Source organism: Raphanus sativus, chromosome 1, assembly GCF_000801105.2.
Source record: "Raphanus sativus cultivar WK10039 chromosome 1, ASM80110v3, whole genome shotgun sequence".
NCBI lineage: Eukaryota > Viridiplantae > Streptophyta > Magnoliopsida > Brassicales > Brassicaceae > Raphanus > Raphanus sativus.
This window is the reverse complement of record NC_079511.1, coordinates 4,598,877-4,614,190: the sequence shown is the minus strand read 5'-3', so window position 1 is coordinate 4,614,190 and position 15,314 is coordinate 4,598,877. Positions and strand designations below refer to the sequence as shown.

Genomic DNA, 15,314 nt, shown 5'->3' with positions numbered 1-15,314 from the left:
CATATTTTTTAAAAATTATAAAATTAAATCATAAAATCAAATTAAATCATAAATCATTAGTTTCTTATATATATCTACAGATTTTATAAATATTGGTTAATTTTAATTTTTGACAATTATGCAATTTCACATATTTATTTAATATATTTTGATTAAAATAAATATATAGAAAAATCTACATAAGATTATAATTTTAAATATATACATGCATGTTTTTTAAATATAATTCAAAATAAACAAAATTTTTTATCTTAGTTTTAATGTTCAGTTAAATCAAATTTATATTAAAATATTGATAAGAAAAAGAAAATTTATAATATTAATAAAAAGTTAAATATAATTTATATTGATCTTAAAAATATTTTAAAATTCTTTTACTGTACATGGTGCAGGAAAACATCTAGTTATATTTAATTAATTCTAAGATCAATTTGGTAGATAACTACGATATGCATTAATGCATATATCTTTATATAATTGATTTTTCAGATTATTTATATAACACGCAATAAGTCTGTTAAGCAAAGGAAAAGACATGCAATTTAAGCTTTTGATTTTTAAAATTTTCTTTCAATTCGTTGTTGGTATGTTTCGACTCCTGAGTAGCGCATAATGCCATAAACAAATTAGTACCGTGTTTTTTTTGTCGACAGCAAAATAGTGCATGTATTGATCTGAGTTATTTTTTTTTTTTTGATAAAATGTGAATATTATACCAAATGGAACAAACATTGATTTACAAGGCTTTAAAGGCAAGGAGTTACATAAGGCTCAAAAAAAAAAACCGATGGAACTAGGCAACTATGAATTTGTGACCCTTTGATCTGAGTTATTTGCATCTATACAAAAGTAGATAGCATCTATTTCTTTTATATACTATTAGTTAGGTTTTTTTTACAACATATACTATCAATTAGGTATCTCCAAAATTTTAATTAATCGAAAATATAACCAAGTTGCTGATAACTCAATTACGACAATAAATTATGATTACGTATAATCTTTTTCGTTTTTCTTTTTTTTTAAACTTTCAAACATAGTTTAATAATCTATCGACTCTATCCACTAACAAATTAATACCTTATTCTTTTTGAAGAATCACAGCGCGGTGCAGGTTTTTGTGTTTACGACAATTCAACTCGTCTGTAATTTTGAATTTGATTTCCACTGAGAACAAAGTTACTGTCGATGGCGAATCTATTAAGGCCATTGGAGTGTCACATTAGTACATGACACCCTTAAGTTTTTGTGTGAATATTGTCGTATGTAAAAGCTTCAAAGAGTCTTTGTCATTTATGGTAACATCTTATCTCTTGACACCTTTTTAATCAGGTTTCAACCAGTCTGACACCAATTTTTTTTGTAATCAGATATTTGACTGAAGACGAAGGAAACAAGATTATTCAGGGTCAACTGAAGACGAACGAAAGGAAACAAAATTATTACCGTATTATCTTTAGAGAAAAACTGAAACTAATGTGAAAATGAAGGTCTTATTTTCTTATTTTTATATCAAAGACGAAAATTTGAATATGGTAATACCAAATTATTATATAAAAGAGGCAATGCTCTTCACAAAGCCAGAACATAACTAGCCTTGTGCAGTTGTGTGTTGTGTCTAACTCTTGACTCAGCCTTTTCTTAGCTCATATTAACCTAAACCAACAAAAGAAAAAGAAAAAGAAATGGAAAACGCTTCGACTGTGAGATTCTCCAGCTGTCGAGGCGTCGCGTTTGAGATTAAACCTCATGCAAACCCTTTCGCTATCAATACAACTGATCAAAACGCAACGCAAACGCTGAACGCGAGGACACGACCCGCAGGTTTCGACTTCCAAGGGATTTCGTCAGAAAACGCCTCAAAAGTTTTCTCTTCATCGTTGCAACACTCTATAAGCTAGCCAGCAGCCATTTCTGCGATCTGGACTCCGACGAAGAAGAAGATGAAGACGAATTTTACTACATAGAAGAAGGTGTATTCAGGGAAGGAGACGAACAACAGAATGATACAGACGAAAACGCAATTCTTGATTCTTCCGCAAGCAAACACAGCGAGAAACCGCCTGTTCCAAAGAAACGCGTTTCAAGACTATCGATCATACTTCTTGATCAAGGACTCTTCACCGTTTACAAACGTCTCTTCGTCACTTCATTGTTTATAAACGTCTTAGCTCTCGTTCTCGCAGCTACGGGACGTTTCACTTACGCAAGAAACAAAGCATCTCTGTTTTCTATCGCCAATATTCTTGCCCTAACTCTCTGTAGAAGCGAAGCCTTCTTGAGACTCGTTTTCTACCTAACCGTAACCATCCTCGGACGCTCCTTTGTCCCTCTTCCCATCAAAACCGCGGTCACTTCGCTATTACAAAGCCTAGGCGGTATCCACAGCGGCTGCGGCGTTTCCTCAATCGTTTGGCTTGTCTACTCATTAGTTCTCACTCTTAAGACAAGGACAACACTTCAACAGCGATCACTGCGGTTGCGTCCGCGATTCTTTCTCTCCTCTGCCTCACGTCCGCAGCTGCGTTTCCTCTTGTTCGCCATTTACACCACAACGTCTTTGAACGCGTCCACAGATTCGCTGGATGGTCTGCTTTAGGCCTTGTTTGGGCGTTTGTAATTCTGAAAATATCCTACGATCCAGTTTCAAGATCTTACACCGACAATCTTGGCTCGAAGCTGGTCAAAATGCAAGAGTTTTGGTTTACGTTAGCGATCACAGTCGCTATTGTGCTCCCTTGGTTAACTGTGAGACGCGTTCCGGTTGATGTATCATCTCTCTCGGGCCATGCGTCGCTAATCAAGTTCAGTGGAGGCGTGAAACCAGGGATCTTGGGTCGGATCAGTCCATCTCCGTTGTCAGAATGGCACGCTTTTGGGATAATCTCTGATGGGAAGACATCGCACATGATGTTAGCTGGTGCTGTCGGCGACTTCACGAAGTCCTTGGTCTCAAAACCTCCAACTCACTTATGGGTCCGTACGGTTCACTTCGCCGGCTTACCCTATCTCGTTAACTTGTATGACAAGGTAAATAAAATTCTATTAAACTTAAAATTTAACAAACTTCAATAGTTTTTTTTTCAAACATCTAATTTTATTGCTACCATATCCAAAGTAACAAATTACATGGAACAAATTTCAATAGTTTATTGATGGTATTTGGCAACTATCAACAAGTTTTTGACGTTTTTATTAAATATCTGCCGACATATCAGTTAAGCAATTAATACTAGCTTCAATAAGTTAAAAAAAAGCTACAATAAAATATATTTTTGTAAGATTTTATGTAAGCACTTAATCGTATTTTTCGATAATGAAACTAGAAAAAAAAATTGTGAGAAAAGGTTGATGATCAACAAAATTATTGTTTATAAAACTTGTTATTATTAAGCTCTGCTTTTTTTAACTGAAATACCATATAAATTTTTAATTATTTATATTTTTTTGTACAGGTATTACTAGTGGCCACCGGTTCGGGGATTTGTGTATTTTTATCGTTTCTCATGCAGCAGAGTAGAGCCGAGGTATACTTAATCTGGGTGGCTAAAGGATTAGATGATAATTTCGGGTCTGAGATTGTGAATAGGATTAAAGCTTATCCTTATCAAGACAGGATCATAGTTCACGATACCGCGATTCTAGGACGACCTAATGTGTCGGAAATGAGCGTTAAAGCTTCCAAGAAGTTTGGAGCTCAAGTTGTAATTGTTACAAGCAACCCTGAAGGAAGTCGTGACGTTGTTAATGCATGTAAGGCGTCTGGTGTTCCTGCTTTTGGTCCTATTTGGGATTCTTAATTACTACTACTTACTAGTATTCATTTTTTCATAATGATGTAAAAGAAAGATTGTCAAGTGCCACAATTTATAACTTTATGCACGTGTATATACCTAAGTTGATTTTTATTTTTCATATATGGAAGTTTACAGGCAATTCTCTCAGTTAAACTACTTTTAAACTTCTGTCACCAAAAGAGTTTTCAAAGAAGAAAATGACCAAAAAAATTTTCATTTCAAAGTCAAAAACCTATTTACCCATTGCTTTATAGATATCTAGAAGAAAAAAATAATTTTTCTTAAAGTTTCAAATTCTATACTTTCAAATTTGATTTTTATGATATAAATTTTAATTTTTCAAATTTTCTTTTTGAAATTATTTTTAAATTTTTTATTTTGAAATTTATTTATTTTAATTTTAAACACTCCCAAAACTTCACCCTTTAACTTTAAACTCTAAATTTAGATTAAGTAATTCTTAAGATATAAATGTATATTTATCATTTAATGAAACATCTTCAATCATTTTTTGGGATTCTTTTGGTGAAAAAGAAGTTTTTAATTCTGATTTTCTCCTTTAAAAGCAGAATCAAAGAGACAAAATTCAAATATTTCAGCTTATTCTCAGCAGATGAAGTGATAATAGTTTTGTGACCGGTCTAAACTTCAATCCATCTTTCTTTTTTCATATTGTAAAGAGGAAAAAGCTAGTTTTCGGCTCTCCTTTTTGATATAATCAAGAGAGGAACCCATTGTTTCAGTGACTCATAAAGCTTTACTCAGTTCAATTGTTTTTTTTTTTTTGAAAAAAACAGTTCAATTTTTTTGGTTTTTGAAAATGGTCACCATTTCTGTTCTTTCGGCCGAGTTACTAAAGTACTTCTCCCTGAACCAGAAACTAAAAGGTTATTCTAGAGAATTTCTCTAATCTCAAACATTGATGGACCCATACAGTTTTTAAGCAGGGATTTTTCACACTTTTATTATCTGACGACTATTAAAAACTCCGTACAATAGTTTAGTTACGCTTACGCAAGACCTATGGTTTCTTTCTCCTAAAACATGTCACATGTCTATATAGCATATTGACTTATTACCCACGAAAATATGTTTATATAGTACTTATGATTCATTAATGATATGGAGGAAAATCAGAAGTTTTGACCCACTTTTTAATGCTTACCTAATTAAGTATGCCCCAGTCAACTATATCATCATTCACCACCACTCAAATATTTCTTTCAGTACAAACCTGCAAGAAAGAAAAAAAAAAGATTTTCTATAACTCTTTTGGGTTAAAATTTTCCATAAGTATTTCTATAATTTTCGGTCAAGAGATTTTCTCATGGCTGCCAGGAACATATGTTTTTCTTCTGTGATAACTCGGAAACTCCGACGAGACGAAATCCAACCAATTAACAGATTAACTATTTAAGAAGGATAAATGGAAGATGAATTTAGGAAGAGAAGGAGGGGGAATGATTACTAGAACAAGAATTTGTATAAAATTTAAAAGTTAAGTGGAAGGATTTTTAAAAGTTAAGTTAACTTATATGTTGTTACTGATATGCATAGATTTGCATACATTTTTTTTTCAAAAAATCTTTTGTTAAGGTTTTATATTAAAGTCTTTCAATGAAATTTCAAAATAAAAAACAACATCATCACGTTATATATCCTCGACTAATTGACACTGCAAGACAATTTTCAATTTTTCATCGTGAGCTTTATACAAGTAATCATGAAAACATCATTTCTCTCTTTATGTCAAAGTAGTTATGTAGTTTAAAATCATTTTTCTCTTTATATTATGTTATAGAAAGATAATGAAATCATGGAAAATATCATCGCTGCTTTGTTATCGTGTACGATATGTATACAACTTGTATGTGTGTATGTTTTTAATAATATGGTGTGTTCACGTAAGTTCTTTACTAAGTTTCTACATCGTCGTGGTCTCAATTATTTTGGTCACCTTACACGGATATAAATCTATGATTTAGGGTCTATTTGAATACCCGGAGAAAAGGTATATCCGTGGGTTGCACCTCCCCAAATTAACCAAAAAAAGATTCTAGATTGTGCGAGTGTTTTTATTAGATGAATTTAAAAATCTTATGAGTTTACATCATATTTTTCAAAATTGAGTCTTATGATTAAAAACATAGAGAATTTTGATCCAACAACCTTAGAATCTAACAAAATTCTAAAATCAATAATAATGATTTTGAATGGAGTTTAAAAATCTTCAAATCAATAACAATGAAAATTTATAAACCAATAACAATGAAGTTTCAAAATTTTATAACTTCTCAAGAATTCTATTAACAATAACTCCTTTAAGGTAGAATTGATTGATCTTAAGAATCAATTTTTTTCAAGAAAAAATTATTAAGAATCATAATGAGTTTTTCATATTTAAAAAGTCAATAAAACTATTCTACTATAATAATTTTAAAAATATTGAGGATATATAAAATATTTTGAAATTTTTATTTCATTAGTTAAAATGTTAAGAATTCAAATCCCAATAACATTAGATTTTGATAGAATTATAAAATTATTAAAGCTCAAACTTTTTGAATAACAATGAATTGTATATATCTCTAAATGTCATCAAATGAATAATATTTGATTTTAATAAGAATGTTAGAATCTATTAACCAATAACTATAGAATTTTAGGGGGCGTTAGTGGGATGTGAATTTCTCATGATTGTTAAAATTCTTAAGTTCTAATGTTATTAGTTAATGAATTTTAATAATCTTACTAAAATCTAGTGCTATTGGTTTTATAATTTTTAAATGATTTACAAAATCCTTTGTTTTTTTGAACGACCTACAAAATCTTTTGTTATTCAAAAAGTTTGGGTTTTAATGGTTTTATAAATTCTCTTTTGGAAGAAATCCGGTTCGATTCGGTTTACTAACACCACTATGGTTTTCAATACGGATCGACCCAACATCTATCATCTTTGACAGCTTTCTTCCAACGTTCCTTGAATCTTTTCATCTCTACAGATGACTTCATCCTCACTTTTCCTCTGTTATCCACTCCATCAGACTCTAATGAATCCTGTGAAACCTGCTCAAGAGACAAGAAAAAAACAGATGATACACACCTTTTTAATTCAAGCGGACACTTGAACAAACTTGTAACCAAAGCTGAGTTAGCCTACTAGTTAAAACTTTTGGATCCCCTAAGAAATTTAAAGGATCACATGTTCGATTTCCGTTAGCAAACATAATGTATATATTTTTTTAAAAATAATTTAATATGGTTTGGACTTAATTCTACAAAGAGGTATGTTTGCTCATAATATCCTAGTTATATATATACTTATATTTTTTTAAATCTCGTACCCCTGATTTATGGTTTGTCTCATTCCGCGCAGAACTTGAAGCGTTTACAACCCCACCGAGTGTGGGAAGACCGTAATGAACTATGTACTCCGCATCAACAACACCTACATTTTTCTTCCGATCACCCTATCCACGAACAATATTGTGTTAAACAAGAACCGAGTAAGTAAACTGGATTATTATAACCGGTTAAGAAAAAACAAAACACACAGATGTTAGAAAATAAACTAACTTGAGCACAGTAACCAAGTTGCACATCTAAACCCCAAGCATGGATCAAATCGTTCTGCATTGAAAACAAAAGCATTATTACCCTGATCATGTTGTACTAGGAGTCTAGGATATGTAAATAAATCAAACGAACCAAATCTAAACCCAAACCAACACGTTAACCTGAATCATATACCAAGAACATCTCCATGCTGATCTAGAGAAAACAGGTGCCATCAATTCTACCCACCTGCATAACCAAGTTACACATTTATCGCAAATGAGACAAAGATATTCTCCAGAACATCTCCTGCAGATTGTTAAAAGGCTTTACCCGATGCAAGGAGGATCGGTGCTATTGCCATCGCATCGTAAGCCGCCTTTGTATTTATATATCCGCCTATGGACTTTTGAGTTCTCGCAACGAGCGGTTATAGGATGATACACTTCTGATTCTGTAGGGTCGAGGCCGGGTTGCGATATCTCAAGACCTTCTTCTTTGACAATAGATAAGTATCTAAAATAAAATGATTTTATCATGGATATTGGTTCCAGCCGTCCAAAACACCATCATAATGAAAAAGCACGACCACGAAATCTTAAAGAGGAAACTGAAAAATCCACATCAAATAGTATCATTCATTTAGATAAAAAGGCGGAAAAACCTTACTAAGAGCATCATTATTGGTTGTATGTTAATCAAGTGTCCTTAAGTTAGTTTATTGTTTTTTATGCTAAGGGACTTTGCTAAGGACATAGCTTAAAAAAAAAGATTATTGGTGAGACCTATTTGTATCTTAAGTTAAATATTTTTTTATTTGAAGAAGTAATGATATAAATAAAACATATAAAAGAGAAAAAATTGAAAATATGTAAAAATTACAAACTTTAAAAAAACATTACAAACTTTAAAAAAAAAATTACAAACATCATAATTTAAAATAAACATTACAAACATTAAAAAAGAAAACATATGAAAATTACAATCATTTTAATCAATTCATAGATACTTTTAAATTATATGTTATTTGGAAGATGTCCAAATTTATTCCATATATTTTCAATCAAATCATGTTTTAATCGTTGATGGGTTTGTTCATCCTGAATTCTTTTCTTAGGATCAATGGTATTGCCGGGATTTGAAGGCAAACCGACGGAATATGAACGCTCCACACCTTCTCCTTCTCCTTCTCCTTCATTAAATTCGGAAATATTACGGAGAGTGTATGATCCTCGTTCATCTTCGACAATCATATTATGAAGTATGATACATGCTTTTATAATATTTTTTATCAATTTTTTATCCCATAAATTAGATGGGTTTTTAACAACGGCGAATCTAGCTTGTAGGACTCCAAAGGCGCGTTCAACATCTTTTCGCACAGATTCTTGGGTTTTAGCAAATAAAGCTTTTTTCGGACCCTGTGGTAGTCGGATAGATTGAATTAAAGTCGCCCATTTCAGATAAATACCATCAGTCAGATAGTAAGCCAAATGATATTCTCTTCCGTTGACGTGGAAGTTGATTTCCGGAGCTATTCCGTCAATAATATCATCAAAAACAAGTGATCGATCAAGAATATTAAGGTCGTTCATAGTACCTGGAACTCTAAAAAACGTGTGCCATATCCAGAGATCATAAGAAGCTACCGCCTCCAACACAAGTGTTGGTTTTTCGGTTCCTCGTGAATACATTCCTTTCCAAGAGCTGGGACAATTCTTCCACTCCCAATGCATACAGTTGATGCTTCCAATCATCCCTGGAAATCCCCGTTCTTCTCCGACATAGAGCAGTCTTTGAAGATCCTCCGGTGTGGGACGTCTTAGATATTGATCGCCAAACAAGTGGATTATTCCGGCCGTAAACTGGTGCAAACATTTTCAAGCAGTTGTTTCAGCAAGTCGTACATATTCGTCAATTGTATCAGCCCCACCACCATATGCCAGTTGACGAATTGCTGCGGTACATTTTTGGAGCGGAGATACACCAGACCGTCCGGTTGCATCTTGTGTCGGTTGAAAATACGGTACTTCTGTAGAGAGACGATGCAGAATACGCATGAATAATCGTTTGTTCATTCGGAATCGTCGCCGGAATAAATTGTGCTCGTATGTTGGAGTTTCACTAAAATAATCATTCCAGAGCTTAGTGTGACCTTCTTCCCGGTGTCTCTCGATAAATATACATTTTTTTGCTCTTTTGGTTTTGGAAATAGATCTTCCGTTTCAAATAAATCATCAAATACGGAATTAAAATCATTGTTACCCTCATCTTTGTGATAATGATAATGGGAAGAAGAAGCCATAGAAAATATAAAAAAAAACTTAAAGAAGTGAACGCAAGGAGAAGAGGGATGATTTGAATCGCAAGGAAAAGAGAAATAGAAGTGCAAAGAAGTGCATCATCACCGTCTTATATTTATATTGCCAATGTGATGCAAAGAAGTGCATCTTCCCGTGATACTATTGTACATCTTGTGATGCAAGTTTGTTTCTTTGTTTCTTTTGACATCTTGTGACTTGTGACTATGACTTGTGACCATATGCAAAGAAGTGCATCTTCCCGTGATACTATAGTACATCTTGTGATGCAAGTTTGTTTCTTTGTTTCTTTTGACATCTTGTGACTTGTGACTATGATTTGTTTCTTGTGACTATGACTTGTGACCATATTTTGTTTCTATGACTTGTGACTATTGTTTGTTTCTTTTGTGCACACTACAAACATCACTAATAAATTCAGAAACATTAGAAAAGGTTGATTACAAAAGGTTCATTATAAAGCATAAGGAGCATACATATCAGACACTAATCATAACGTGCATAGCATACAAAGTGGTTCATTTCCATAACGTGCATACAATAACCATAAGGAGCTACATATCAGACACTAGCTTCTCCTCATGTCTTCATTTACTTAAACATGAGGAGCATACATATAGAAACTAAAACAATAACCGCCACACCTACAAAGCCTTCAAACCCATTGCCAAACCTTGATTTCTCCTTACCTAAATCAGACACAAGCTTCTCTAGCCTGATCACTTTCTGCTCAGTCTCATAGTCAGTCAAAAGGCTAAGATTATCCACCTTTTCAGCCAGTTGAAGGACGTGTACATCCCGAGCTCTCATCTCCTCCATAAGCGCCACATCCCACCATTTCCAAACATGGCACTCTCCATCATTCACACTCTCACATGTGTAGTATCTTCTACCTGTTGCAAAAGAGTGAAATGTAACCATTTATTACATTTTATAATGCTCAATACACTTGACTTCACACGCAAATTATACCTAGATCATTCATACTCTTCGATGTTGCAAGATGAGGCTTCCGACCACAGTAGCATGTCTGTGGAAAGCCAAACTCAACCTCGGGTTGAGGAGGGTATTGAGCAGCCGCACGAGCATTGTTTGCGCTTATCTCAGCTTGGTCCCGGTGGATAAGATCTTTCGTTTCGCTAAAGACACTGTCGACTGAGTTCCCTAAACCATAATCCGCTGACTCCGAGGGTTGTGTGTAGCTATAGTCTTGTCCCATGGTTAGTTTAAGCTGAAAAAATGATCACAGTATTAATGCAGAAAGAGAGGGCAAACAGATAACATAAACAGAAAAGAGTAATACCATAATCTCAAATGCAAACAGATAACATAAACAGAAAAGAGTGGCGCTTAAATAACATACAGCAAACATATTTAACATAAATAACATAAGGAAACACGAACTACAAAGATCATAAATAACTTAAGGAAACAGAAAACATAAACATAAAAAACAGAAGCAAACAAGAACAAGTTAAAGAATAAGATAGGCAATTAAACTAGAGAAATTTTAAAGACATTCTTTAAGTCTCAGATCAAGTCAAGGAGCTTATTCTTCACAATTTCTTCAGCCTCAGATAATGGTTCTTTCTTCGCCAGGAGAGTGTCTAGTATGGCCAGCTTTGAGAGGAGCTCCTTCTTCTCCAAATCCTCCTTCTTCATTTCCCAAATGGACGCATACTCTGCAACAGACTTCCCTTTAGCTCCATTCCTTCTGGCTTTAGCAGCCTTTACACCTTCTGGCCGCACCTCATGATCACCAACACTGGCGCTTGAAGCTTGGGAAGCTGGCTCACCCGTTTTCCTATTTAAACTGCCACTCTTTTTAGGAGGGTTAAGGCTAGCCCATTTCTGCTCAAACCTCAATACACACCAGGCATGCTCAATGATAAATTTGATATTGTGATCAGAGAAAAAAAAGGTCATGAGCCTTCTTGAGAAGATCAGTGTCACTCTGACCACTGGTAATTTGTCTCTATGCTGCCGCAAATACGGCGCAGAACTTGTTGACGTGATCGTTGATTCTGTGCCACCTTTGCTTAATATGATTTTCCTCTCTCTTACCACCCTGCTTTGTAGCATGCTGACTCCCATTATAATAGTCTAGTACTCGTTTCCAAAACATCCCACCCTTTTGGTCATTTCCAACAATAGGATCCTTCAATGTGTTTGGCCAAGCACTGATGAGGACCTCATCATCAGCTGGCGTCCATTTACGCCTCTAACTTCGTTCAGCTGCTGTAACTTGGGGTTGAGATGGAGCATCAGATAGTTGTGAACTGAAAGGAGGGATCTCTGATGCTCCTATGTTTACAGTAGAAGGAAAACTCTCGTAAGAGAAGTTTTCATGGAAAAAACCTTCGTGTAGACTGTTAAGATGGGCTAGATAACTAGAATTATGACTAGATGAATTCTTTGAATCCATCACTATAAGAACAGAGAAGGGACTAAAGAAGAGAAAGCGGATTGCTAACTGGTTTTAATATAGAAGAGGGAAAGAAGATGATGGAGGTTTATATGATAGAATGAAGATGATGTTTGTGGTTTAATAGGTGAAGCAACAAACAAGTAGTTACTACTACCTAACCATTGTACTATAGTTATTAAAGCAAACACAATTTCATTAAATTAAGAAGCAATCAAGTATCCTTTACAAGTTCATTAAATTAAAATGCTTCTGGTTTCAAATAAACTTCTCTTTGCTCAGGCTTAGCAATTCATTTTACTAACTATCCAATATATTTTTAAAAGTATTTGGTTGCAAACAAACTACACTACAACTAATTGCTTCAATCCGCGAAAACATATCTAACAAAGCATTAAAAACTACTGTCATATCACAACCAATTAACCACCACCTACAATTGGAGCTATAATTGAAGCAACCATTAATCGGAGCTTAACAATGTCATATCACAAGAACATTAAAGCTGATTATAGCATAGAAGAACAAACAATCAAGAAAGACATTCATTATTTTCAACAACTTCTTACTGTCAATTTCAATTTTAAACGACTACATTAGCTCTCTATTCTCTCAGTGAAGACAAAGACAATATTCAAGATATTTAAAACCCTCAATCTAGACCAAAGTTCAGTTTTTAATTCTTTAAAAACAATACAAGTTTTATCGCGGAAGACAAACACAGAACAAGAACAATTACAACAATTGTTTTCAGTTTATAATTCCTCAAAAATCATACAATTACAACAAACAATCAAACGAAAATGCATGTCATAGGCAGATGAGAACAATCACAAGAGTGACCCAGACGGACAATCCTAAATCAAAGACACTCGTTTCGGTTCCAGATGCAATCGTTGAGGACACTCCTAAAACAAAGGATGAGGAAGACTAACCGGTTCTCGGCGAGGTGTGAAGGAAAGAAAAGAGGTTGTCTCGGTTTGAGCTGCAATTAGCGGAGATCCGTCACGAATGACCTGAGTAATGGAGACTCGTTTCGATTCCTTCTTGCTTGTGGTAGCAATCGCCGGTGAACCGTGAGGACTGATCGATTTAGCTTCACAAATCCGCCCAAAACCACCGCCGAATCATATCGACCTGAAGAGAGAAGAAGATAAGAAGAGAAGAAGAGAAGAAAGTGATTGGAATCGAAGAAAAATGTCGTAACCTACACTGCTCACACTAACTTCTCCCCTCCTGACGCGTGTCGTTAACAAACGACACAAAAAATCTCTTAATTAACAAACGTTCGGGACGTATTTTAGTCTTTTTCATTTATTTTAAATGCTTTAATTACTAACATATCACACTACCATACCCCAACAATGATGCTCTAAGAGAAAGAGACAAGACAATTAAAACCTTTTGTATAACTTTGTTGACTAGCTCATTTTGCTTGATTCCAACCGACATGGCTAACAAACTCATCGAACGTTTTTATTACCCTGAAAAAGATATCGAGAAAGGAATATCCAGGAAAGGATTAAGCTACAAAACTAATACGCTGTGAAATTTTAAGAATCTCAGTCTTACTTCAGTTTCATTTTCACTGTCACAGTAGTTCCATAGATGTTGCGTTTCCAAGTTTGATGTTTTGATGATGATTCCTTGCGGTAATGCTTCACTACCCAATGGCTTATTTAGATTCTAATGAAAATGGAAATAATAAACTTTGGTAAAAAAAAATCTCGCAAAGGACTCAAAACAAAAATGAATCTCTTCTTCTGAAGCAAACCTTGCATGTACTGGATGTTGCGTTATGCATCCTATCAGTGATTTTCCATCTTAGCAATCTCTGAAAATTAAAATTTTATAAAATAAAAATCAGAATATTCTATCTATTCTATTAATTCTTCAGCATGACCTATTGATAAAAGTTATGTTCATCTTTTAGTTTTTATAACTGCATCTACAATATAAAATAAATATAACTGCATCTACAATATTATTTAACTATAACTTCTTAACTTCCTCTATTTTCACGTAGAGCATACAATACATGTAGGGCCCATGTTCTAAACAAGTTGACAAGTCGATTATAACAAATAATATTACGGTTGTATTTATCGAGAGCATACAATATAACTGCCTTTAGAACCCATTGATATTTAGCTTTAATAGTTAAATATATTACGGTTATGTATTCAAAAGAAAAATACATTACGGTTAGTTCTAAAACAAAGGAATGGGTCACGAGACCAATTAGTTAATAGGTTTTAACGGGTCTAAATAGATTTATATTATTATCATAGGTCGAAATTTAAATTCATATTTATGCTATTAAAATTCATAGATTTATGTTCACGTAACTAACTAAACGAATATACATAACAAATAGTTGTACAAGATCTATAAGTTATATGCAATTTGTACAAACCCAAACTTCTTTCTTTTTACAAACCCGAATTTAATAAATGGATACAAGTACAAGGTTTATATGTTATATGTAGTTTCTTCGAACCCAAATTAAATATACATATTTTTAAACAGAACGTTCAACTACATTCTTATTTAATGATGAGAATACATGTGATGTTTCAAAATATAAATACTGATGTTACATTTTCATAAATAATATTCCATCACGAGAAAATAACGAGAACTTGGACAAAGATAAATCCTTTTGATTGACATTGAAATTACATATTTAAATTATTGTTTTGTTTTGACCATAACGAAAAAAAAAATTAAAATTATGATCCGACTTCAACTTTCAAACCATATATCTTATTTAAGTTTTAAATATTGTTTTATTCAAATCAAAATATATAACTGTATATAAATTTTTATTATAGATAAAAGGTTTATTATAAATATATTTTTATATATTTTCATAATAATTATATTAAAGAATTATTGTTTAAAATAAACAACTCGCAGATAACCGTAAAATTAAGCGGAACGGGTACAAAATTATTTGTTTGCGGGTTATATGGGTCAGACTTTTTGACTAGAACAAAATTGAAATCCGCGGATTAGCGGGTCAGCGGACCGGGTTTGATCCGCAACCCATCCTTAACCGAACATATACCGGATCAATTTTTAAATTGCCATTATTTAATAAAATATATTTTAATCTACTCACAAATATAATTACAAAGAAACATATGAATATAATCAAAGAAAACACAAATATGAAAACTAAATTTAAAACAAAAAATATACCCGCCCTTTTAA

The 15,314-nt window shown here is 33.3% G+C and overlaps 2 protein-coding genes and 2 pseudogenes across 3 annotated transcripts; 1 reads left to right on the top strand and 3 right to left on the bottom strand.

Annotated features, from left to right (window-relative positions):
• Positions 1-1,617: 1,617 nt before the first annotated feature.
• LOC130499074 (adenylate-forming reductase 06235-like) lies at positions 1,618-3,928 on the top strand (annotated as a pseudogene).
• Positions 3,929-6,538: 2,610 nt separating this feature from the next.
• Positions 6,539-9,736, bottom strand: LOC108821301 (uncharacterized). 2 transcript variants are annotated; one of them, XM_057006310.1, is made up of 6 exons: positions 8,953-9,736; positions 7,686-7,962; positions 7,548-7,601; positions 7,374-7,427; positions 7,142-7,267; positions 6,539-6,863 (listed from the first exon to the last, which is right to left on the bottom strand). In XM_057006310.1, the coding sequence occupies exons 3-6, from the start codon at positions 7,560-7,562 to the stop codon at positions 6,723-6,725; spliced, it is 336 nt and encodes a 111-aa protein (XP_056862290.1). In that variant the 5' UTR covers positions 7,563-7,601; positions 7,686-7,962; positions 8,953-9,736; the 3' UTR covers positions 6,539-6,722. The 2 variants fall into 2 exon arrangements, with proteins under 2 accessions (XP_056862290.1, XP_018449848.1); XM_018594346.2 differs by having other exon boundaries at positions 6,541-6,863; positions 7,535-7,601.
• A 346-nt stretch (positions 9,737-10,082) lies between these two features.
• Positions 10,083-13,594, bottom strand: LOC108821302 (uncharacterized protein At4g04775-like). Its single transcript, XM_018594347.2, has 3 exons — positions 13,034-13,594; positions 10,646-10,904; positions 10,083-10,566 (listed from the first exon to the last, which is right to left on the bottom strand). Exons 2-3 carry the CDS (start codon positions 10,890-10,892, stop codon positions 10,265-10,267), a joined length of 549 nt encoding a protein of 182 aa, XP_018449849.1. The 5' UTR covers positions 10,893-10,904; positions 13,034-13,594; the 3' UTR covers positions 10,083-10,264.
• The window catches only part of LOC130495731 (nuclear pore complex protein NUP98A-like), a 7,073-nt pseudogene continuing 2,962 nt past the window's right edge, over positions 11,204-15,314 (bottom strand).